Source organism: Miniopterus natalensis, chromosome 1 (assembly GCF_054644295.1).
Source record: "Miniopterus natalensis isolate mMinNat1 chromosome 1, mMinNat1.hap1, whole genome shotgun sequence".
NCBI lineage: Eukaryota > Metazoa > Chordata > Mammalia > Chiroptera > Miniopteridae > Miniopterus > Miniopterus natalensis.
The window spans coordinates 68,884,511-68,908,998 of NC_142081.1; the positions used below are offsets into that span (position 1 = coordinate 68,884,511).

Sequence of the window (24,488 nt, forward strand, 5' to 3'; positions counted from 1 at the left end):
TGGAGGATGAATGTCATTATTTGCTCTTCTTTGTTTTTAGTTTTGTATGTTTAGTCAGATTCTTAATATCCTGTCCATTCTCTCTATTCTACTTTACCTGCTTGAGCAATCCCCTCATCTCCACTGCAGTGGGCTCCTGGCAGATGTCTCTGGCTCCAAACTTCAAAGGCCTTACCAGAAAGGCCTTTATGTTGTCACTAGTAGTATGAGCTCCAGTGTGGACCTGAGGCCTTTTCCAATTTGATCTTGATGAAATTTCCCTGCCACATCCATGAGTTTTACTTTATTTTCATGTATTGCCCGTGCTGTTCCTCAGGCCTGCTGTGTCCAATGCATCTATTCTATCAGTATCATAAACCAAGCACCACAGTTGAGAAACCTTTCTTGATTTAGAATGAATCACTGAGTCACCTCTGCATTCAGGACAAGTTGTTCCTATCTCTAGTACTTAATTCATGGCTTTATAATTAAGATATTTATATCCTGTTTCTCCACTAGACTGCAAGCTTCTTGAGGGCATGGATTGTGCCATTGTAACAGCTCACAGTGCCTGCCACTTAGTAGGTGCTTAGAAGATGTTAAGTAATAGGTCAGTTTATCTCGGATCCCTTTATCCTGAGCCTACTGGTTCCTATCCTTATAGGAATCAGATTTTCAACTTTACCTGGTCTTTTTCTCTGTAGCAGCATCAGTAATTTTAGAGACAGTGGCACTGGAAAGTTAGTTGCTTTCCTTGGGAAAGATTGGTTACTTTTCTGTCAATCACTCCTGATAAGCTCTCTCTTAAAAAGGAATAGGAATGAGCCCAGTCTTACTGGGAATCTGTAGGAGGGAAGTGTAAAGGGGAGAGATTGGGAGAGCCTGTTTACAAGATTTCTCTGGGGTGGGTCTGAGTCAGAGATCCTTAGACTGTAGGTGATAAAATGAGTGAAGACAACCCAGTGCTTTTTCAGGTAGGATTTGCGTAACCTGACAGCAATAGAGAAGATAGGTTGCTAGGTTTTTTCAATGGCATAATAACTTTCCTTTTATGTATGGTTTAAATGAGTAGCCTTTCTCAAATCATGACATAATTTTTGAATGTCTTTCAACCCTGTTAATTTCTCATGCCTTTCCCCCCTTTTTTATGCCTATGATAATCATTTACCAAGTACTTTTCAAGTGCTGCACACTGTTGTAGGTGCTAGAATTTGTTACAGGAAAAGTCCAGCCGGTGTGGCTCAGGTTGAATTTCGTCTCATGCACCAAGAAGAGGTCACTGGTTCTATTCCTGGTCAGGGCACATGCCTGGGTTTTGAGCTCCATCTCCAGTAGGGGGCGTGCAGGAGGGAGCAGATGGATTTTCTCTCTCATCAATGTTTCTTTCCCTTTCCCTTCATCTCTCTCTAAACAAATTTAAAAAGTAAGGAAACTAATTTTATTAGAAAGTGTCAGTTTGCCATACCTCTGACTTGCATCTCACCAAAAAACTCTATGGAGTTTGTTTTTTTATATAATTCACATACCATAAAATGTGTCTTTTAAGTGTACAATTCAATGGTATTTATATACATAATTTTCCCTCCCCCCAGCCCCTAGCAACCACTAGTTTACTTTTTTCTCAATGGATTTGCCTGTTCTGAATATTTTATATAACTGGAATTGTATAATATGTGGCCTTATGTGTCTAGCTTTCACTAAGCACAGTGTTTTCAAGATTCATCCATGTGGTAGCATACATCAATAATTCGCTCCTTTTTTATGGCTGAACAATATTTCATTGTATAGCTACACCACATTTTGTTTATCCAGTCATCAGTTGATGACATCTGGGTTTCCATTTTTTGACTAAGGAATAGTGCGGCTACAAACATTTGTGTATAAGTTTTTGTGTGAACATACCTTTTCATTTCTCTTGGGTATATGCTTAGGAGTGGAGTTGCTAGGTCTTAAAGTAACTATGTTTAACATTTGGAGGAACTGCCAGGCTGTTTTCCAAAGCAGCTGCATCATTTTATTTATTTATTTTATGTTACCTAGAGGTTTTTTAAAAATTTTTTATTGCTTTCAGAGAGAGAGGAAGGGAGAGGGATAGAAGCATCGATGAGAGAGAATCAATCGGCTGCCTCCTGCACACCCCCTACTGGGGATCAAGCCCACTACTTGGGCATGTGCCCCGACTGGAAATCGAACCCACGACCTCTGGGTTCATGGGTTAACACTCGACCAGTGAGCCACACTGGCCAGGCGAACCTGCCCCCTTTTAGTGTACGGACGACGTTCCAAACAACAGTCCGCCAGCCAGGGTGCTGAACTATTTAATTCTAATAGTTTTTTTGTGTGGATTCCTTAGGACTTCCTATATACAAGATCATGTCATCTATAAATACAGAGTTTTATATTGTCCTTTTCATTCTGGGTGCCTTTTATTTCATTTTCTTGCCTCATTTTCCTGGCTAGAAGAACTTCCAGTACAATGTTGAAGTGGTGAGAGCATATATCTTTGCCTTGTTCCTGATCTTAGGAGGTAGGCTTTTATTAGCCTTTCACTGATAAATATGTTAGCTGTGGGTTTTTCATAGGTGCCCTTTATCCCATGGATGTTAAAAATAAACATGTTGTTCTCCATGCACACCATGTTCTGTTATGCCTCTAGGCTTTGCATTATTTCTTCTCTTTTCTGTCCCTGGCAAACTCAAGGTTCAATCCAAATATCAGACACTTTCCTTGACTGTCTCCAATAGAGTATATCCGTTCATCTTTAGAGCTGCTACAGCAGTTTTTACATTTCTTTGCATTTTTCATACAAGATTGTAATGATTTGTCTCAGTTTTCTGAGCTCTCATAGGCAAGGACCAGAGCCCTTCCCCAGATTTGAGGCAGCACCAGACAGTAGTGGATAATCAGTAAAAATTGGTTGGTTGAAGGCCAGGCTAGGTTGAAAGAGAGGAATGGGAGTGGCCTTCATGGCCTTCATATAACTTTCATTTTTAAAGTAGGTTTTTATTAATTTCAGAGAGAGGAAGGGAGAGAGGGAGAGAGAGATAGAAACATCAAGGATGAGTCATTGATTAGCTGCCTCCTGCATGCCCCCTACTGGGGATGGAGCCTGAAATCCTGGCATGTGCCCTGACTGGGAATCGAACCTCGATCTGGTTCATGGGTTGATGCTCAACCACTGAGCTACAGCGCCGGGCTTCATGTAACTCTTTAAGGTTAGAAATGTACCCTGTATATCCTTTTAATGCTCCCCTCAATAATCCATTATGGCTCTTAGTTGTGAATCCAGCTAGAAACATTTCTAAAATCTGTTCATGTTTCAATCAGTACAGCCTCTCCAAGGTGAGTAGTCATTTTTTTGTCTGCCTGAAAACCCTATCCAAGTTCCTGGGGTAACTCCTAAACTTAATATTACAAGGTAAATAATACTTTCTTTCACAGTGTTTAGACATATTTCCTATCTGGTATTTAGTAAGAAGATTGCAGGCTCTCAGGTCTCAAGATCTGGCTACTCTAATTGCTTACCAGTCAGGTAACCTTGAATAAGTTACCTTTTCAAACCTCAGTAAAAGCCCAAAAAAATAATAGTCATTTTTTCATGGGGTTATTGACGAGGATCCAATGAGATCATGTGGTTGGTCAATTTTAGAGCAACTGACAAGATCTTAGTTGTTTCACCTACACACATTGATTGACCCTTTCCACCTGCATTGTGAATTGCTTGGGGACAAGGGTCTGTGTCTTCCCCTGTGCATTGATTCTCTGCAAATGCTTCCATTCTCTTTGCCTTCATCTCTACTGTCAAAGTCGGAGAATCTTGCTCTCTTCCACTCACCCTCCTGCAGGAGCTGCTCTATCTTGCTAGTGTTATTTTCCTACCCTGTCCTTTTTTCCAGCCAGTATGCAAAGAATGGGTTCATTAATATGCCCCTTTGAGCCCTGGCTGGTGTGGCTCAGTTGGGCATCCTCCAGTGCACTGAAAGAGGTTGCCAAGTCAGTTCCCAGTCAGGCACATGCCGGGGTTTTGGGCTCCATCCCCGGTAGGAGTCTTACAGGAGGTAGCCGATAGATGTTTCACTCTCACATTGATGTTTCTCTCCCTCTCGCTTTCTCTCTCTAAAAGTCAATAAAAAAGTGCTCACTTAGCACATATACTAAAATTAGAACGATACAGAGAAGATGAACATGCCCCCTGCACAAGGATGGCACGCAAATTCCTGAAGCGTTCCATATTAAAAATAAAAAAGAAATGCCTCATTGATAGCATTACTTACAGTGTGTGTTGGACAGTGTCATTAGCACATAAATAACTCCTTGGCTCTACACGGACTCTTCCAAAAAGTATAAGTGCTTTCTTATGTCCCAACCTGTTGGTTCTCACAGACTCACTAGAGATAACGGTATGATCTCTTGTTTTATCATCAGCTATCCAAAGTAAAAAGTCAATATTGGAGTCAGTTAAAACCCCACAGACATTGTTCTACAGAATGTGTGATGCAAAGTTTGTAACTGCGAAGGAACTGCGGTATAGAAAGAGCAGCCAGAAGGGGTTTGAGGCCTGGCTCTGCCACTTAATGGCAGATCCCTGAATTTCACTCATTTCCATTTTCTCAGTAGTTAAATAGGATAAAAATATTTCAGGGGCTGTGGAGATTAGATGAGAAAGGTTCTTATGAGTTCTCCGGTAACATTATTATTATTACTGAGATCCTAGCAGCATGGCCTCAGACAGGGATTGGCAAAGGGGAAGGAGATAGGAACACTGGTGCTGTGGGAACCTGTGGGTAATGGTCCTCCCTTCTCTGGAAGTGGCTGGCCTCAAAATTTTGATTTTTCTAAGAATCCCTCTCTCCATGACCACTCCACCCTTTCCTACCTCCAGGCCTTTGCTCTCCCTTTTATCCTTTGAGGTGAGCCCTAGGCTCTTCCCTGAGGGTTTTCTGCCTTTAAGTGAAGTCTTACTTCCTTCAGGATGCAGCCTTTAGGTGGTCCAAGCCACTGGCCTCTCCCTCCTCTTTAATACTTTTTTTAAAAAAAATGTTTTTATTGATTTCAGAGAGAGGAAGGGAGAGGGAGAGATTGAAACATCAGTGATGAGAGAGAATCATTGATTCACTGCCTCCTGCATGCCCCCTTCTGGGGATCAAGCCTGCAACCTGGGCATGTGCCCTGACCAGGAATTGGACTTCGACCTCCTAGTTCATGGGTCAGCACTCAACCACACCAGCCAGGCCTCTTTAATATTCTTAGTATTAGATGGATTTTAAGCTCCTTGAAGGATGGCCTGTGCCCTGTATCTTGAATGGTACTAATCTATAAAACAGGCACCATTTGCTAAAAGAATGAACAAATACTAATTTTTTTAACTTCTATCATGTGTCAGGCTTTGGTGTTTCAAAGTTGAGTAAGACAAAGTTTCTTTCCTCAAGGAGCTTACCATCTAGTGGAGTAATATAAGAGGCACTTGTGTTATCTTGTTTAATCCTCAGAGTAACCCGTGAAGGAAGCTAGAAGTTAAGAGATTTGCCCAAAGTGGTAAAGCCAGGCCAGTGGTAAAGCTGGTCTGAGAGGCAGTCCCAGAGGTGGAAGTCCTGCCACCACCGAGTGCCTAAAGACTCACCCCTCACTTCCAAGGGTAGTGCTCAAAGCTTGGAAGGAGTTGGGGAGGTGGCCATAGTGTGCATCAATGAAGAGCTCCAGCTCCTGGATCTAATCATATCCCAGCTCTGTCACTCATTAGCTTTGTAACCTTGGGCAAGTTACTGAGTCTCTCAGAGCATCAGTTTTCTCATCTGTAAAAGAAGAAGACTGTAGTGGGTATTCATTGTTTTTACCTGTACAACATCCAGTCCTACTTCTGCAAACAGCACTCAGGTGTTGCTTTCCATCTCCCTAGTTGTCAGTAGTATGGTGGGGGTGGCATGTTACTCAAGTTAGCCAGTCACTTGCTCTCTGGAAATGAATCTTCAGTGGGCGACCCAAAGATTGAATCCCACTGGAGTTCATTCATCCAGGTGACAAAAATATCGCTGGTCCTATTCCCTGGACCCCAGAGGCCTCTCTGGTTCCTTACCTTTTATGACTAGTTCTGCTTCTCCTTCCATTCTGTTAGCTCCCCACCACATCCCTCTTAATAACTTTCCTTTTTGTTTGAGTTCATTAGAGTCCATTTTTATTGCTTGCAACAACAAAAAACTTTGATCCAAATACCTACCTTGCAGTGTTGTAAGGATTAAGTGATTAAATGAGGTTTGTAAAGTGCCTAGCCCTCTCCTAGCAGCATAGCAATCAGTAATGGGTGGTAGTTGTCTACATAGTTAACATATGGGGGGGGGAGGGGAGATGAGGGGGCAGGGCACAGGGAGGGAGGGAGATTGTTATTGGTTTTGGTTCCACTGAGAAACCTTCCCCCAAGAGGTAGCTAGAAGGACAACAGAAGGGAGGGAAGTCCAAGCTATGGTATGCTCATTTATTCAAAATGTTTTTATTGAAATAGAATGATAGAGCAAGAAAGAATGAGGTCTGGGAGGATGTCTTTGAGCACAGGATGAAGCCCAGACCAGGTGGTTACAGTGTGGAGCTCTCTCCCTGTCCCCTGACTCTTGCCAAGGAAGTGAACACAAAGCAGCAGGGAGGGAATGGGGTTGGGGCAGCCCTCTGAGCTCTCCTTGATGGCTGGCGTGAGGGGCCTCTGAGCCTTATGGGCAGCCCTGCCTTCCTCAACCCTCCCAATGTCCTTATCAGGGCCTTATGTCACCTTTCTGTACGAGCCAGCCTCCTGCCAGGGTGCTCAGAGGCCACTCAGAGGGCAGGGTTGGGGGTGGCAAGCAGTGGGACATGGTCACAGCGGTTAGGGGGTGGCTGCCGTAGCAGAGAAGGCCGGCGGCACAGCTCCCCATCCCGGAGCACCTCAGGCAGGAGCTTGCGCTTGGTTTCGGGCAGAAGCATGATGCTGAGGATGCAGAGGAGGGCACAGGCTGCCAGCACCACATGCTGCAGGAAGGCTCCGTGGCCCATGTGGAGGCGCTGGGCTGGGTCACTCAGCCCTCCAAGTGCCCCCAGTGCCATGATCAGGCCCAGGCCTCGGCCCCTGGGAGAGATGGAGTTGGCATTCAACCTCTAGCTGTGGGTCTCACCCCAACCCTTCTCCAGCAGCCTTTCCTCCTCCATCCCTCAGGCTCTGTCCTTGGTGGGGGACCCGGAGACCTGGCCTTGCCCCTGCCCCTGGCAGCTCCCCTGCTCTCACCGGACAGTGGTAGGGATGACTTCAGAAGCAAGGAGGGTACTGAGGATTCCAGCGGCTTGGGAGGAGAAGAGGCCAAGGACAGAGAAGGTGGTGATGGCGGCCTCGTTCAGATCTGGAGGACCAAGAGGGAGGTGTGAATGGAGGCGGGAGACATGCTTGGCTTTGTCCCTGGCTCCACCCCCCTGCCCTCTGATCCTATGGCCAGCTGGGTGAACTCTGGGCATTCCCCGATTGGGAGAACAGACAGCATGCATGGCCAGTGGAAGGACTGTGGAGATCTGGGCAGGGGCTGGTCTTGTCTTTGAAGGCCTGTGCCGGAAGCTGTGGCTGAGCCTGTCTCAGATACCTCTGCCTGGGTTCCTTTGCTGAGCCCACACTATGGGGAGGGGAGGGTACTCACAATCCCACAGGCCCAGCAGTACCAGGGACGCAATGCCAGTGAGGGTCATCAAGAGAAGCAGGATGCCCCGGCGGCCAAATCGGTCCACGGTGATGCCCAGGAAGACGCAGGCCAGGGCCGCTGTGCCGCTGGCCAGCAGGGAGCCCAGGTAGAAGTCTGATGGGCTCCCTCCTCCTCCCACAGGCTGGTAGCAGTGACGAATGGCGTGGGCAATAAAGCTGTGAGAACGGGTAGGAAAGCAAAGAAGGGTGCCTGCATCCCCACCCGCAATCTTCCACGGCCCTGGCTGCCCTCTATGGGTGTCCTCAGACCTTCCCCACCCAGCCAGCCCCCATCCCAGCTACTGGCCTGGCCCTTGGCTCAGACACCCAGGCTCACTTGGTGAAGCCCAGGATAAGCAGATTCTTCCAGATGTTGCGGTAGTTGAGGAGCGATGCGAGCGAAAAGGAAGATGTTGCAGGGAGAGGTGAAGTGTTCTCCAGGTCTTTGGGCGAGAGAAAGGGAGGAGCTGTCTGTTAGAAGTAGCAGCAGAGAACCCAGGGTCCTCACACATGAGTGGTGGGGACCTTGGGAGAAGGGGCACAGCTATAACCATGCAGAGGGCATTGTCATGTGTGCACGTGAGAGATCATCTTTAGGGACCCTTGTCTTACCCTGCAGGGCCTCCTGGGCCTCTTCTCCCAGCATCTGCCCATGGGGCCGGTTCCGCTCAGCCAGGATCCTCAGCACCGACTGGGCCTCCTCAATCTGTCGCTTCACTATCAGCCACCGTGCAGACTCCAGAAACAGACCAGGCCAGCTGGGGGCAGGGGTGCAGGGTACACGGTGAAGCCTCCCATCTCCTGACACAGGGGTGGGAAACTGCCCCCTCTGAAGGGCTGGGGCTGGGGCAAGCCTGGGCGAGGGGCAGTGGAGAAGAGGGCGTCCTCTGGGCTACAGCTAAGCAGGAGGGGAAGGTGAGAGCGACCAGGCCGCAGGTGAATAGTGATACTGACCCATAAAACAGGAAGAGGATGCAGGGAGCGGTGATCATTCGCTGCAGAAACCGCCAGTCCTTAGAGACAAGGGCCAGGCCGAGGAACAGGAAGTGCCCCCCCACCCCAACTAACTCCCCTGCCAGGGCCACCCGAAGCCTCTGGGTTGGGTCGCACAGCTCCAGGCCTGGAGATACAGCAGGGACAGGGAGGAGAGGTCAGGGAGGAAGGAGGGGGGAGGTGGAAGGGAGGACAGAGAGTGAGGTCAGACCCTGGGTGGAGGCTACATCTGTGGCCTCCCACAGACTAACCTCTGAATGGCAAAGAGTGGAGAGATTGTTCAGTCCTCTCCTCTCCTGCTCAAACCTGGGAGGGCTCGAAGGTCAGAGTCCCTGATAGGTGTTCAGCGTTCCCAGTTACAGGCCCTTTCACATCAGACCTTATTTGACCTTCATATCAACTCTTGTTCAAGGTCACACAGCTAGTTAGGATTTCATTTTTAAAATAAGACTATTCCCTGACAGCAGTAAGTCTAGGGCAAGGGAGTTCTTAAAGATAGTGGAGGGAGAGGGATGTGGAGAGATGCGAGATCCCTGGATTCTTCAAAGCCTGGGCAGAAAGACGGCTGAGATTCTGGACAGCTGAAATTTGGGGCTGAAGAAGGGACAGGGGACCCTATGGGGCAGTGGGAATGGCCTGGGATATAGAAAAGCAGAGGTGAGCCCCAAGGGAAGGACCTCTTGGAGGGTGCCACTCACGCATCAGGTAGACACCAAGGTCAACACCGGCAAGCAGGAAGCCCAGGAGGAATCGAAGGGCCATGACACCTGTGGAGGAGCCTGCAGCAGCCCCTCCCACTCCGCAGGGGCCCACCAGCCCCAAGGTCAGCAGCACAATCCCACGTCGGCCGAACCTGGAAAGAGTGCAGGGCCGCTGGTCATCGAGACTCCCTGGGGGAGGCATTGCTGAGTGGGGCCCAGCTGCCCAATTCACAGCTGGAGGTATGAGGATGGGGCCTTGGGAGCAAGAGCTGGACTGGGACTAAGGAATGTGGAAGGGATTGGCACCATGGGTAAGTGATGTCTGGCAACCAGGCACTGGGGTATTGCTATGGTCCTGTGGGGGTGGGACCAGACTCTTGTGGATGGGGCTATTGGAAATGCTGTGGACATTTCTCCATGGAAGTGAGACCAATAATCAGAGGAGATGGGATATTGCTTAGGGGACTTGGAACCACTGATTCTTGGTTATAGAGGTCAGTTGGGATGAAGCTTGTCTTGCTCAGACTTGTCAGAGAAGATGGAGTTATTGATATATGTAGGGAGTTGGAGCTACTGATCAATGGAGGTGGGCCAATTGGCCACTTGTGCAAGGGGATCGTATTGGTCAGTGAGGATGAAGCTAATTGATCTTAAGGGACTGAGTAATTGATTTTGGGGGATGAGGCCATTGTCTCATGGGGTTGGGGCATGGGTCTATTAGTCCATAGGGATGGTCAGTGGAGATGGGGCCACTGGCCAGAAGATGGAGCCACTGATCCATGAGAATGGAGATAAATTATATCCATGGGGTAGGACTATGGATCAGTGGGGATAAGCCCTAACCTTCAAGATTGGGCAATTGATCTTTGGGGATGGAGCCATTGATTCATGGGGTGGGACTACTGGTCAGTGGGGATGAATCTATTAATTCATGGGGATAATCAGTAAGGATGGGGTCACAGATCAGGGGAAATTAGACTATTGGTCAGTGATGATGGATAGGGCTACTGAGCCTTGGAGGCCAGGCTGTGATCTTTGGGGATAAGACCAAAGACCTTTGGGAATGAAGATTGGGATCACTGGCCATTGGGAATAAAGCTATTGACCCAAAAGAGTGGGGCCATATTTCCATGGAGATGAGTTTATTGGTTAATGGGGTTAAAGCTACTGAATTTAGGAGACTAAATTATTGGTCTTAGGTGATGAGGTTATGATTTCATAGGAATGATGCTACTGGTCTGTGACAACGAGGCCACTAATGCATGAGGATGGGCTATTGACCTATGGATTTAGAATAATTTGCCCACAGGGATGTGTGACTACTGGGCAGTGAGGATAGGTATTGATTTTAGGGAATTGTGTTACTGAACGTTGGGTTGCTTTTGATCCATGAGAGTTGAGCTATTAATCCATTTAGATAGGACTGTAGATCAGTGGAGATGAGTCTAATAATCCATAAGGATGGTCAGTGGTGACTGTTGAGAATCAGAGGAGATGGGACCTTTGATTCCTGGGGAAAGCTATTGGTTGGTGGGAATGAGCTGATCCTTGAGATGAGGCCACTGATTCATGGAAATGGGGCTTTTGGTCTGAGAGGATCTGAGAGCACTGAAGACCCATGAAGATGGGACCTTTAATTTCTGGGGGAATGGTGCTATTGTGGTCATTGATCCATGGGGGTTGGACTATTGTCCCATGAGGGTAGAATCATTTGTGTATAGAGCTGAACTATATTAGTCAATGGGAATGGGGCAGTTGATAGTTAGGAATTAACATAATGATCTTTAGAAATGAGGCCATTGAGATGGAGCTAATAGTCCACATGGATGGGGCTATTAATGGGGTTGAGTCCATTAATCTATGAAGATGGTGAGGGAGGTGGTTAGTGGTGATAGGAACAATGGAGGAGGAGCTAAGATTTTTGATGTGTAGAGATAAGGTTTTTGGTCATAGAGATGGAGCTATTTATTGTCTTTGGAGATGATGCTGTTGGTCCATTGATATGGGGAATTGGGGTGAAGTCATTTTCTTGTGCAGAAGAAGTATGGAAGGAATATTTCCTGATGGGGAGTGCAACTGAGGCAGGGGTGGGGCTGCATATCATGGAACAGAAGAAGTCCGTTGAAGGCTGCAGAGTCCAGCCACTCCTCTTCGGCCTCTTGCCAACACCAGCTGCCTCGGCTAGCCTGCCTAGCACCCCCTCCTCTCTGCTTGCCCTGTCCCTGGCAGCCCTCACCTGTCCGCAGGGTAGCCCAGGAACAAGTATCCGGAGGCAAAGCCCAAGATGAAGAGGATCTGCTCCAGGATCACCTGCCAGCCCAGGTCACACACCAGATCCCACTGGGGATGTGAGAGGGACGGAGTGGGCGTGAGGCCCTGCGCTGGCGGCCCGCAGCCCGCCCCCAGACCCGCGGCCCACCCCCGCGCCTCACCTGGCCGATGGCATTGGTGGTGAGCACTGGCAGGCCGTTATAGTCCCAGTCCTTGAGACAGTGGTTGAAGTCCGGCGGGGCAAAGCCACTGCACGAGGGGTCTGTACTGGTGGCAACGCGGCTGGCGGCGCTGGCAGCAAGCGCCGGGCTGGCGACGCCGGCACTGCTGGTGTTGGGGGGCTGCTCCCAGCCAGAGGCGTTGGGGGCAAAGCCCCCGTAGTGGCAATGCAGTGGGGGCGCCAGCGTGAAGATGGGGTCCGAGGCCAGGCCCAGCGCCACGAAGAGCACAGGCAGGCAGCAGAGGCCGAGCTGCAGCTGCTGGCCCCCGCCCAGCGCCCCTATCTGGGCAAGCAGCGCCTCGAAGCTAAGGGGGCCGGGGGGCACGGCCAGCGACAGGCTGCTGCCCAGCCCGTCGCCGCCCGCGTCGCCCTCCCCCTCCCGCTCGCGCTCGCGCTCGCGCTCACCCTGCAGCTGCTCCGTGGGCACCGCATCTCCGAGGGTCCCGACCTGCTGGGTGGGTGGGGTGGGGGCGGGGACAGGCAGAAGAAGGGTGAACCGGAGAAACCGCAAAGCGAGGGAAGAGGGCGGGCGCGCGCGGGGGGGCAGTCGGGCGGGGGATGCGCGCGGGGAAAGGCCGGGCGCTGGACGCGGGCGAGGGAAGGGATGGCGTAGCCCGCGGCGCGGGCACTTACTCCGTTGGGGCTGGGGGCGATCTCTACATTGCTGTCGATTTTGCTGCCGCCCCCGCCATTGGGCTCGGGGGTCCCGGTGGCCACCCGGGGAGCCAGCTTGCCGACCTCAGGGGCCCGGCCGGGCCGCAGCGAAAGGATGCCCTGTCCTCTGGCCCGGCGGTGCGCCGGCTCCCGCACGCAGAGCCCAGAGACCCCGCTCTGTAGCTCTGCAGCCGCGGGTGCCTCCTTCGTCTCTGCGATCTCTGCGCCGATTTCTCCTCCCCTTCCTCCAGACTCTCCTCCCCTTCTCACGTCAGCAGAACCTTCGGTCCAGACTCTTCGTCAGAGAAGAGGAAGGGGGGCCAGGGCCCAGGAGAGGGAAGGGGTGGGCTCTGTCTCTGTTCCCTGCGTCTGAGGCTATTGCGGTAAAAAGGGAAAAAAGCTGAAGGATAGCAGCTAACCGAGGCAGATGCGAGATTCCTTCTTTGCCTCCAGTTCTTCCTTATCACCCACCCATCCATCCACTCATTCATTCATCAGTAACATTTATGAAGCTGCTACTTTGTGCCTGGCCTTGTGCTAGGCTTTTGGGATAACAGAATGAACAAAACACCTTGGAGTAGCTTACTGGAGGGACAGACGAGTGTAATGACAATTACTGTGCAGGGCACGCATATGGAGGGCTGGGCTGGGCCCTGTGCTCAGCCCTGGCTGCACTCCTGCACAGGACCACTTTCTCCACATTTCACTCTGGTTGAGTCACCATAATTTCTCAACAGCATTTGGCACTGATGACCACCCCTTCCTCTAAATACTTTCTTCCTTGACTGCAAAGACCCACAGTTTCCTGGTTTGCTTCCTCTTTCTCTTTTCTCTGCTGCAGGCTCATCCCGCTCCTCATCATCACTCAGTGCCTGTGAGCCTCAGAGGCTTAGTCCTAGGCCCTCCTCTTATCTCACACTGTTCTCTGCACCTGGGGATCTCACCCATGCCCACAGCTTCATCCTCACTATAAACAATACAAACCAACACAAACCTCGTACCCAGATTTACATTTCCAGCTCCTGTTACTGAACCACCTCCCCAAAGTCAGGTTTGTGTGCCCAGTGCACTAGTGAGCCAAACACCGAGACGCTGGTGCTTGGAGACAGAGAGAGGTTTATTTGATTTGGCCAAATGGAGAGGACAGGAGAGCAAGAGCTCTCAAATTCATCTTCCACAAGAAGTAAAAGTAGGGAATTTTTATGCAGCTACGGAGTAGGAAAGGGGGCGTTTCAGAGAACTGAGGGAGAAATCCGTTCTTCAGTCACTGTTGACTACCAGTTTCACTCCCACCTCTTTTCAGAGCCCCAGACCCTTGAAGCCTTCTTCTTTGACGGTTTTCCTTGGATGATCCATAGGGACCTCAAACTCAATGTGTCCAAGACCAAACTCATGCTCACCCCCAGTAACTTGGTTGTCTTCAAGTGTGTCCTCAGTGAATGGCATCCTCGTCATTCAATTGTGGCCAGATGCTCAGGTGACAGTCCTTAGAATGCCCTCGTCCATATGCCCACATCAACTCCTTTACAAATCCTGTCCATTTTACTTCCTATATATTTCTCTTATATTCTGCTTCTCTCCATCTCTACCACCATTAGTCAAGCTACCTGTTGCACAGACTGCTTAAGCCTCCTAATTCCTAACTGGTGCTCTGTGTCCACTGTGTCAATCTCCTTTCCCCGTCTGTTATGTATAGTGCAGGTGGACTGATCTTTTCAAAATGCAGATCTGTTCATGTCCCTTTCCTGCTTAACAACCTTCAATGGCTTCTCCTCACCATTAAGGTAGATAGTAATATTTTAGACAGCTCATACGTGGCCCTGCATGCTTGGCCCATGCTCTCTGAAGCTCCATCTCACTTCTCAAACATTCACCACAGTCACACTGGACTTCCCCCCCCCCCCCCCAATGCCACAGGACCTGGCACAAGCTTATTTTTATGCTAAGTTTCTCCTCCCCCTTAGTCAAGTTCTTCTCATCCTTCAGCAGTCAGCTCTAGCATATTTGCCTGAGAAGCCTTCCCTAACTCCCAGAATTGCTCCTTAGTGTGATTTACAGACCAACAGCACCACATCACCTGGGAGCTAGTTAGAGATGAAGAATCACAGGCCTTTAAACCAGATCCCCATTAGCGATGCACTTTTCTAAGAGGTTTGATACCTCATAGGTACTTTATTCTCTAATCTCAGGGAAGGACTGAAAGGGAGTGTCCTGTCAGTCTGTCAGGAGATTCATTCCCTCTTCTATCCACTGAACCACACTTCTAATTTGTCCCCTCTGTTCAGAAGTTTTCCAAATATGGGAAACTCTTCTAATGCCTTTAGCAGCCTCCCACCACTTCCCTCCCCACAAATCATTTCAGCACCTCCTCAGAATTTACTTTGGTGCTGGCACAGCCAACATTCCTTGAGGATTTATTTGTCTGTATTCTTGTGTCTATCCTGGAGTCATCCCTTAACTTTATGTGGTGCTGGGCTGTTAACGTGCGTTATCTTGTTAGGGCCTCACAAGAACCCTGTGAGACCATTATGATCAACCTCATATCAAAGCTGAAACCAGGACTCCGAGGACTGGCAGGATTTATTGCAGACACAGGTACATGACGTTTCTGAGACTTGCTCTAATTCCAAGCTGATCTCTTAACATTCTTTCTGGATTATGGAGGATGGCTCCTGTTACAAGTCTTCAACATATAAGGGTGAATTCTGGTGGCCCCAGAATCTGGAAATGAGTCTTCTTTTGAGAGTGAAATAAGGAAGGAACCCATAACGGAGGCAAATGCACAGGGGATGCCAAGAAACTAGGAGGTGATTGAACTTTGGGGTGCTTCCAATCCAGTCACTGTGCCAGGGCATCTTAGGAAAGCAGGACTGAAGCAATGGATCTGTGGCTTGAACTTCGCTTGTGGCAAATGGCTAGAGTGATCCCCATCTATGTATGCTATGGCTCATCTTTTCCACCAAAGCCCTGAGGACTATGGACTTCCAACAAACTGCATTCATCAGCCCCTCAGCTTCTCTAAAAGATGGTGTATCCAGAATGATGGTCAGCTGGAAGCCTGGGAAGGGGAGTTTAAGGGGCCAGACCCACTTGGGTTAACCTAAGGAAGAGGGCACCTTGGCTGGCCAGCAGCACTCTCCAGCTGACCAGAGCTATCCTGAGGCACAAAGCTGACTTAGGGTGACCTCTTCAGTACAGAGCTTTTAAAGACTATACGGCCAGCCTTTCCACATGTGTACCTCTCTAATAATGTCATTTTAGACAATGTCTTGGAGAGGCCCCCGGTCAGTCATGAGTGTCTCCTGGAATGCTAGTTGCCAAGTTCTTTTGGGTTTTCTCATCCGTGGGGTCTCAGTTCAGATATCACCTGCTAACCATCCTGTCTAAAGTCTCCTTCAATGGCTTCTCCTGTCATGTAATTAGTCCTTCACATCACCCTTTTCATTTCCATTGCCAGCAACTGTCAAATCCAAATCTGTGGCTTTTTAAAAAAATTTACTTACTTTAACTGATTTATGTCCATTCAACCCCCCTCCCCCATATGCTTTCAGAATTATGGCACGTCATGGGAGCTGGGAACTTGCTGAGTGAAGTTAATTTCCCCTAAATGCCTAAAGGCACCCTGTCCATAGTGTGTGCCCTGTAGGTTTGACTCAGGGCACCAGGCCTGCATTATCTCCTCCCCCCAAGCTCCCAAGAAACAGTCAAGGAACCAGACAGCAGGGTTTATTGAGGTGCATGCCCAGTGTCTGAGGCCCAGCTCTCTCCAGTTTCCTGTGGGCAGGGGTCCTCTGGCTTCTCCCAGAACTTCACATTCTGGGCAATCAATGTACTGCCCTCATTTTCAACTAACAGTGAGGCATTGATGTTCTACAGCCAAGAAACAGGACAAGAAAGGGGCTCCAGGTGGTCCAGGTTTCAGCCACCTGACTCTGGGGCCAAGCTCTCAGAGGTGGTGGCAGTGCGGTGACTGCCCCAGGCTGAGAGAGGAGAAAGAGTCCAGTTCTTCCTTGCCACAGAGGGCTGGCACCTGCTCCTGACAAAGCAGGGTATATTAAATAAAAATAACTTATACAAAATGGCTCATACAAAAAGCTGTGGGATGGGGAGAAGAGACACCTCTGTGAGAGACTGAGATGACTGGAAGGGGCAGGAATGGGGAAAAACTGCCACCTCTACTAGTCCCTAAAAGAGACACCTCCAGCTGCCCAAGGACTGGAGGGGTACTCTGGCAGGCAAGGGAGGGGCAGAGCAAGGCCAAGGGGCCCTCAGGGGGCCAGGCTGGTGAGCAGGGTGGTGAATTGCAGGGCCTTCCCAGCCAGCTGTGTCACACATTGTGCCATCTCTTGGGCTGCAGAACCAGATGGGTAGCCCAGAGCGGCCGCCTTGACAGCAAGCACAGTAGCCTGCAATGCCTGGCCCAGTGCTGTACCTGCAGCCCCAACCTGTGCTCGAAGAGGGGCAGAGGCTGCCAGCCGGCCCAGGGTGTCCCCAACAAACACCAGGCGGTGAGCAGCCACCACCACCCGCTTGCCATGGGGCACGAAGAGGCTTGGGGGCTGGTTGGCCCTGGTGCTGGACATCAGGGCTGCCACGGCTGCCTGCAGTGCTGAATAGTGCTTCTGGCACTGCCCTGCATAGAAGTGCAGGAGCTGTAGGTCTCCAGTGGGCAGAACCGGTGGCTTCCCTGGGGACAGGACTTCCTAAGGGCGAGAGGAGTGGTCAGTGGGGATACTCTCATTAGTGTCACTTGTGCTCTCGTTTCCTTTCTCTTACCCTCCCTTTGCGCCTCAGCCCTTTCTTCCTAGTGCAATCCCTTTAGCTCTTACCTCTGCCATCAGGAAATTTAGATGCTCATAGCAAGCGGCAGAGTTGATGCCAGACAATCTGGATTCAGACAACCTCAAACAAGTCTCTGAACTTCTTTGTTTCCTTATCTCTAAACTGCACTAGTACTGCACTGTCCAAAATAAACATATTGTGAACCACACGTGCAATTTTAACATTTATAATAGCCACATTAAGAAAAGTAAAAACAAACAAACTGCTTTGTTTTTAAACTCCAAATACAAAAAATGTTAATTTCAACATGTACTCGATATATAAATTAAGATTTTTTTTTTTCATGCCAAGTCTGCAAAATCTGGTGTGCATTTTATATTATAGCACATCTCCATTCAGACTAGCCACATTTCAAGTAACTGATAGTCATATGTAGTTAGTGGCTACCACATTTGATAGTGCAGGTCTAGTATCTGCCTCCTAAGGCTGCCGTGAGATGAATTGACACAATATATAGAAAGGGCTCAGGACAGAGCATTGAATGCTGTATGCCCTGTATGAGCACTTTCTATGGCTATGATTAGTGTTGACACATGTGATGTGCTTAGCACAGGGTCTGGCACTTGAGACATACCTGACAAATGGTAGCTATTGTGATTAAGACTATTTTAGACAGGGTGAAGGAGACACCTCACTTTCTTGAGGTTAACTGCCCACTTCAGAGCCCCTGGCTTCTTAATGGTGGAGCCAGGATTAGGAGCCAGGTCTCTTAGGAACCCAGGAATTCAGTTGGAAGGAGCCTCAGAAGTCATCTGGCCCAGCTCTAACCCACAGCCCAGAAACTTGCTGCTCTCAACTGCCTGGTTTTCTGATTCCTCTCCAACACATTCTTTCCCCGCTTTCTGAATTCCTGATATCCTTTTCTAAGTTCCAGCTCCTTCCTCTTGAATTTTAACTCGTCTTCTCCAACTGCTCCATTTCAATGAACTTTTACCCCTGTCCTAATCTAGTTCCCTTGATGGTTCAGTTAAGAATATTCCCTCTGCTCTGTTCCTGCTCTTCCTTCCCCAGGCCCTTCTCTAGCATCACCCACACAGGATTACCTGCTGCTCCAGTGGCCCCTTCTCCAGCAGTTCAGGATCCTCGGGGAAGGCCTTATCCAGGGGCCTAGATCCCTGAGCTTTGTCCATACCCTGCAGGAAGGGGTCAGGGTCTCAGTGCAGGGGTGGGAGAGCAGGGCAGGGTGGCCTCCCTGGCCCTTCCCACTTCCCCTTCCTTCTGGAGGTCTCTCCTGCCATCAGAGGTTTCAGTCCCTGGACACCAGGTCTGAGAGAGCTCTGGTGGCAAGTCAGAGGGCTCAGGGACCACAGCCTGGATTTAGGGGGAGGAATATGACACTGGTACAAGTGGTGTGGCCAAGTACTGGGGTCCCAGACCAGAAGGTGCAGGGCCAGTGGAGGGGAAGGAGGGAAGGGAGGGTTTGCATCTGGGCCCCATGCCTTCTCCCTCCTCCCTGTGGTTCTCTATGGGGGCATTTTGAGTGGGGCTGGCCAGAGGTGAGCTTACCTTCAGGTGGACGTAGTCGTACTCCTCGGCCACCGGGATGCCCTCATACTCATTGTGGTGTCCTGCTGAATCAGCTTCCACCTCCTGGCCCTCTGAATCCCCCTCGACCTTGGGACCCCCGTAGCCAGGCAAGCGGGGTGGAGGTGGGGGCAGAGGCCTGTCCTGGATGCTGCCCTTTCTGCCCGGGGCAGGAGAAGGAGCTGGGGAAGGACTGGTGGCCTCAGAAACGGGCAGGGCAGGCAGAGGGCGGCGGGACAGGCTCTCAGCAGAGGGCAACCGGGGCCTGTGTGAGGGTGGAGGGCTTCTGGCTAGAAGCAGGGCCAGGGTGTCCGGGTCAGTGGGGGCTGAGGCTCCCGGGGGCTCTGGAGAAGGTGTCTCTGGCCCCAGCAGGGGCACGTCATAGATGCCCTCATCAGTGCCCCCACTTTCCCCATCTGCTAGCAGCTCCTCAGGTGCTTCATACAGATTGAGCAGGGCCGATGCTCGTTTCAGGTTGGAGGGGGCAGCATAGAGGGGTGGCCCTGGCTCTCGGCCCTCCCATTCCAGATCTGGCTCCAGCTCTGATGGTGACTTTGGGGCCAGAGGCACATCGTAGGGAGCTTCATCCTCTCCAGGGGGTTGTGAGGTGACTTGGGCCAGAGGGCAGGAAAAGGAAGCAGGGGAGTCATAAGGGTCACTGGAGGGAACTCGGAGGGCAGAGGGAGGCACGTCGTAGACCTGGAGAGGGAGTGGCCAGTTACCATCAGGTTCAGCACTGGACTCCCTCCAGAGCTATCTGTTCCCTGCCCAACATACACAGACCTCTACCCCTCACCTCCAAGGCATCTCCAGGGACAGCCAGTTGGGTCCTGCTGCCTCTGGGGACCTTGTAGATGGGGTCAGGGGAGGGCAGGCAGGATCCAGCTGGAGATCCTAAGGTCAGACAGGGCCGAGCTGGGGGTGGCACCACATACACCTGGGGGATCGAGACGTGTAGGTCAGGAGGAGGGGGACCAGGGAATCAGTAATGTGTGCCTTGGAGGAGCGTAGACACCTTCCAACCCCCTCCCTGTTCCAAGGGGAAGTAGAACCCAGAAAGGGCTGGCAAACAGGCTTCCTACAGCAGAGCCCTGAAGAGCTGCGATCTTAGGGCTCTCCCTGCCCAGCCTCGCTGCAGGCACCAGCAGAAGGGAAAGGGGGTCTCCTGACTTGGGGTTGGGAGGGCTCTAGCTCTCACCTCCTGGTCCTCATTGCTGTGCTCTGGGGCTGGATATGGTGAGCCAGGCTCGGCTGGGGGCACCTGGAAGAGGCTGGGCTTGGGTGCCGGGCCATCAGGAAGGAGCTTCACTCTGTTGGCGGGCACAATGCCCTGCTGGCCATGCAGGGAGCAGAGGCACCAGCCATTCAGCCCACCAGCACCCTCCCTCTGCAGTACCCGTAGAACATCCCCTCGGCGGAAGGACAGCTCCTGGGGGGACTCAGCGGTGTTGTCGTAGAGTGCCCGGGCCAGCTGGGCCTGGTGGGTGAGGTGGGAGTGGGAAGAGGGGTCTTCACACACATATTAGGTCATGGCACCTCCTGCTCAAAACACTTCAGAGCTCTTCATTTCCCTCAAGCTAAAAATCTGGCCTGTCTCAACTCTTCCTGCCTGGGCTCTGCCTTGTCTCCCACTTCATTCCCTGCGCACTCCCCCTTCCTTTCTATTCCTTGAACTAGACAAGTTCTTTCCCACCTCAGGGCCTTTGCACTTGCTATTTCCCTTACCCAGAAGGCTCTTCCCCACTGGCCCTTTTCCACCTTTCAGTTCTGCTTAAATGTCACTTTCTCAAAGAGATCTTTTCTTCACTCTTCTTACACCCCATTCTGTGTCTGTCTTTACTCATTGTTTCCTTCATAATACTTTATACTATTTATTTACTTTTTTATTATTGATTTCTACCCAATATAGTATAAGTCCTGTAAGAACAAGGACTGCTATATTCCTAGCCTCTGCAATAGTGCTTGACCTGGAATCAGTTCTCAATAAACATATGCTAAATGAATTTCTTCCAAAGCCTTGTGTATACAAGGAAGTCCTGCTAAGGTCTCCCACAGAATCTCCTTTACCTTCCCCGTTTCCCAGTCAGCATCTCCCACAAACCAAAGGTTAGATGAAAGTGCAGAGACCCCTCACTTTGAGAGAGGCTGGGAGAGGCCTAGCCCAGACAGTACTTGCTCATAATAAGGAAGAAAACAGAAACCCAAGCAACTGTTTTGTTCTCAATCTGAGCAAATAAGGTTCTCAGGAGAGGCTAAGGTTACCATGGAGAAAAGTATATAGAGGGGTAGGTGTGTGTGTGTGTGTGTGTGTGTGTGTGTATGTGTGTGTAGGGTGGCTGGTGGACCAACCAAGAGCAAGCATTTATCAGCCTGTTTCCAGTCTTGACTGGTAGGGCCATCTAAGCTTTTTCCTTGGAGAGCCACATGCTCAGGTAGGAAGTTACAGATACCAAGTGCAAATTATGTATCCAGACACTGTGCAAGTCTTTGCACTAATCAGCTCATCTCATTTAATCCTCACAGCAACCTTAGGAGTGAAGAGCCATCATTAGCCCCATTTGGAAAGGAAACTGGAACAGAGAGGTTAGAACTTTACCCAAAGACATACAGCTGGTACAGCTGGTGGGGCATGATTTGAACCCCAGGCTGTTGATTCCAAAGCCTGCACTATCGATTGCTCTTCTACTGCCTCTCCACAATCACAAACATTAAGGATCCACTTTTGCCCTGACTGGGGTGGCTCAGTTAGGTTGGGCATCGTCCCTGTGCACTGAAAAGTTGCTGGTTCGATTCCCGGTAGGGGCACATGCCTGGGTTAGGGGCTCGATCCCCTGTAGGGGGCAGTGCAGGAGGCAGTTGATTGATGCTCTGCTCACATCGATGTTTCTTTTTCTCTCCCTCTCCCTTCTTCTCTCTAAAAATCAATAATATATATATATATATATATATATATATATATATATATATATTTTTTTTTTTTAAAAAGGATCTACTTTTTTCTTCTTCTATTAGTAACAGTGGTTAAGTCAAGAAGGTCCATGACTCAGATTATACACAAATTCCCTTTGCTAGTCACCCTTCACAGGGCTCTGGTTCCAAATGTTCTTTGGTAGAATCAAGCTCAAACCACTCAGTATTGAAATATATTCCACTTCAGTTATGTTTGCTAGGTGACTGAGCCTGTTGGCAGCATCACGGGCAGTGGTGATGGAGAGCAGGTAGTAGGTATAACTGAGCAGGTAATCCACATGGGCTAATTCAGCAAAAAGTCTCAGGCTGTGTTTAGCCACCAGCCCTGGGAAGAAGGATGCCCAGCATGAGTGCATGTTTCCCTTGGCTGGTGTTTCCCTCGGGTGGAGAGGTTGTTCAGCCCTTCATGGCTGGGTGATTTCAACAACAAACTGACTTCTCCTCTTGCCCAATTCCAAACTCATCAAACCATTTTCTGATTATATTGGCTTCTAAAGGACATTGTCCCACAGAAGGAAAACATGCTAACCAGATGACACAAATTCCTGGTTAGCATGACACTTTTCTAACTGTAAACTATAACTCAGTGTTTTGGATCTAGCCAGGGGTTTAACACCACAGTTTGGAAGCATACGGAACTGGGTGACTTTAGGCAGATTGTTAAACCTTTCTGAGCCTCAGTTTCTTCTGTAGAATTCCATATGCTTATCTGAATATCCATTTTTGGATAATAATAGTATATCCTCACAAGGATGTTGTGAAGGCTGAATGAGATAATGTGTGAAGCAACCAAGACAAAGCTTAGGGCTAGTAAATGCTCAATAAATATTAGCTGTTATTAGGATCTTATGAGTTTCATTAGCATACTCCCCCCCCCCCAGGGGTGTGTAAAAAGAAAAATCTGCCTCCTGGGACTACATAGCTGACCAGCTGGCTCCTGAGCCAGCATCTTTGTCGGAGTACACCCACGATTTTCAGGATCTCTCCCTCTCCCTCCTGGCTCTGAAAACTACGATGGTTTTTCTCACCATCATACAGATGGAGGAACTAAAAGGAGTTTAGTTTGAGGAGTGAAAATTGAACTCTTCTACAGGGACATGGAGGATGTCAGGAGTCATGCTTCTCTTTCCAGCCTCCTTCCCAGAGTACCCATTCAGAGGGGGCCAGAAAGCAGATGGCAGCCTAGCTTTCGCTGGGAATCCTAGGGCCTAGGGAAGGGTGGAAAGAGAGCAGAGTTGCTTGGAATTCAGACAAGGCGAGCTAGACAGAAAGTAGAGGTGGGGCTGTGGAGAGCTCCTCCCAGTGTTAGGTTTGAATTCTGTCCAATGGAGCCAAACCTCTGGGCCTTGCAATTGCAGGCACCCAGGCCCAGATGCTGATAGACTGATTGATGATGGGTGTGGTCACTCTGCTCTACCCCCTCCTCAGGGACTAGGCTGACTTGTGAGGGGGGGGCTGCCTTAATGGGGGGTGGCAGTGGGCCACAGCTCTCTGGGACGCCTCCTCCCACGGTCCCATCATACCAACCAGCTGTCTCCTCCCTTTGTCCCCAGAAAGTAGCCAGAGGCTGGCGGACATCACCTCCCCCCTCCATCTATTTTCTCTTTCCCCCTGCCTGATCTCCCTCTTTGTTCCATTTCCTCCCTGCCCCTCATCCCGCCTCTAGAGAAGGGCCTTCTTGGGCCCTCCAGCCTCTCCCATTCTCCCGCAGCCACCTCCATTCTTTCAGCCCCCTCCCAACCTTTTACTTGCCTCCCAATCACAAACCCCTGCCAGCCACCAGTGGCCCCCGGTTCCCGCCAATAAATGAGCCGGTAGGACGCGGGCTAGGCTTGCCCCCTCCCCTCTTTCCAGGACAGCCTCTAGAAAGAAAGAGAGGAACGGGGAGGGGGTGCGGAGAAGGGGGAACCCAGACCGCAGGGGCTGGGATGGGGAGTGAGAACGGAAAACAAAAGTGAGGAGAGGGACAGCGTCCTGGAGAAGAGACCGAGGAGAGAGACAAAGAAGGCAGAAACGAGTGACAGCGCGGGGCAGCGGCGAGGGTCTCTGCCCCGCAGCCTCCTCTCCGGCGGACTCACCGACGTGGCTATGGCCATGGCCTCGGGCTCGCGCGCGGCCGGCTCCAGGCCGGGCTGTTTCGCTGACTTCAGCAGCGGCGGCCCCGCACCATGGAGGCGGCCCCCAGCTTTGGCGCCTGAGTCGTGGCCTCCGCAGAGGTTGGAGGAGGAGAAAGAAAACCCACAAAACTCCCCAAATGGGAGGCAGCTCGGCCGGGCAGGAGGAGGAGCAGCGGGGCGGGCTGGGGCGTCGCTGCGGGACCTTATCCAAAGGCGCGCGCTCGGGCCCCGGGGCCTCCCGGGGGCCGCCGGGTTGGCCAGGCCCCCGGAGCCGCCTGTCCTAGGCCGTGGAGACACCCCAGGTCCGCAGGGTCCGGCTCCCTCCCAGGGCAGGGGCAGGCGAGGAGGGAGAGCTGAGGGGCTCGACGGGGCCTGTCCCGGCCGCTCAGGGTAGCCCCGAGGGCTGGGAGAAGCCGCCGGGGCGGTTGGGCTGGACGAGCGAGTTTAGGAACCAGTCCAACCCCGCCGCGGGTAGGAGAGCGGGGCTCCCAGCGCTGCGGTCGGGGCGGCAGGGGCAACGCGGCGGCCTC

The 24,488-nt window shown here is 50.8% G+C and overlaps 2 protein-coding genes and 1 non-coding gene across 5 annotated transcripts; 1 reads left to right on the forward strand and 2 right to left on the reverse strand.

Moving 5' to 3' along the window:
- The first annotated feature begins 4,113 nt into the window (after positions 1-4,113).
- On the forward strand, positions 4,114-4,216 carry LOC148094194 (U6 spliceosomal RNA). Its single transcript, XR_015716289.1, has one exon. It is a non-coding gene; the product is annotated as a U6 spliceosomal RNA (small nuclear RNA).
- Positions 4,217-6,427: 2,211 nt separating this feature from the next.
- On the reverse strand, positions 6,428-9,294 carry SLC22A17 (solute carrier family 22 member 17). The gene is made up of 6 exons (XM_016205834.2): positions 8,621-9,294; positions 8,279-8,424; positions 8,004-8,109; positions 7,626-7,843; positions 7,226-7,337; positions 6,428-7,069 (listed from the first exon to the last, which is right to left on the reverse strand). Exons 1-6 carry the CDS (start codon positions 8,656-8,658, stop codon positions 6,781-6,783), a joined length of 909 nt encoding a protein of 302 aa, XP_016061320.1. The 5' UTR covers positions 8,659-9,294; the 3' UTR covers positions 6,428-6,780.
- Positions 9,295-16,216: 6,922 nt separating this feature from the next.
- On the reverse strand, positions 16,217-24,079 carry EFS (embryonal Fyn-associated substrate). 3 transcript variants are annotated; one of them, XM_016205835.2, is made up of 6 exons: positions 23,920-24,079; positions 20,070-20,348; positions 19,668-19,808; positions 18,854-19,570; positions 18,391-18,480; positions 16,217-17,208 (listed from the first exon to the last, which is right to left on the reverse strand). In XM_016205835.2, exons 1-6 carry the CDS (start codon positions 23,935-23,937, stop codon positions 16,774-16,776), a joined length of 1,680 nt encoding a protein of 559 aa, XP_016061321.1. In that variant the 5' UTR covers positions 23,938-24,079; the 3' UTR covers positions 16,217-16,773. The 3 variants fall into 3 exon arrangements, with proteins under 3 accessions (XP_016061321.1, XP_016061322.1, XP_016061323.2); XM_016205837.2 differs by having other exon boundaries at positions 17,016-17,204; XM_016205836.2 differs by lacking the exon at positions 20,070-20,348.
- Positions 24,080-24,488: the final 409 nt, after the last annotated feature.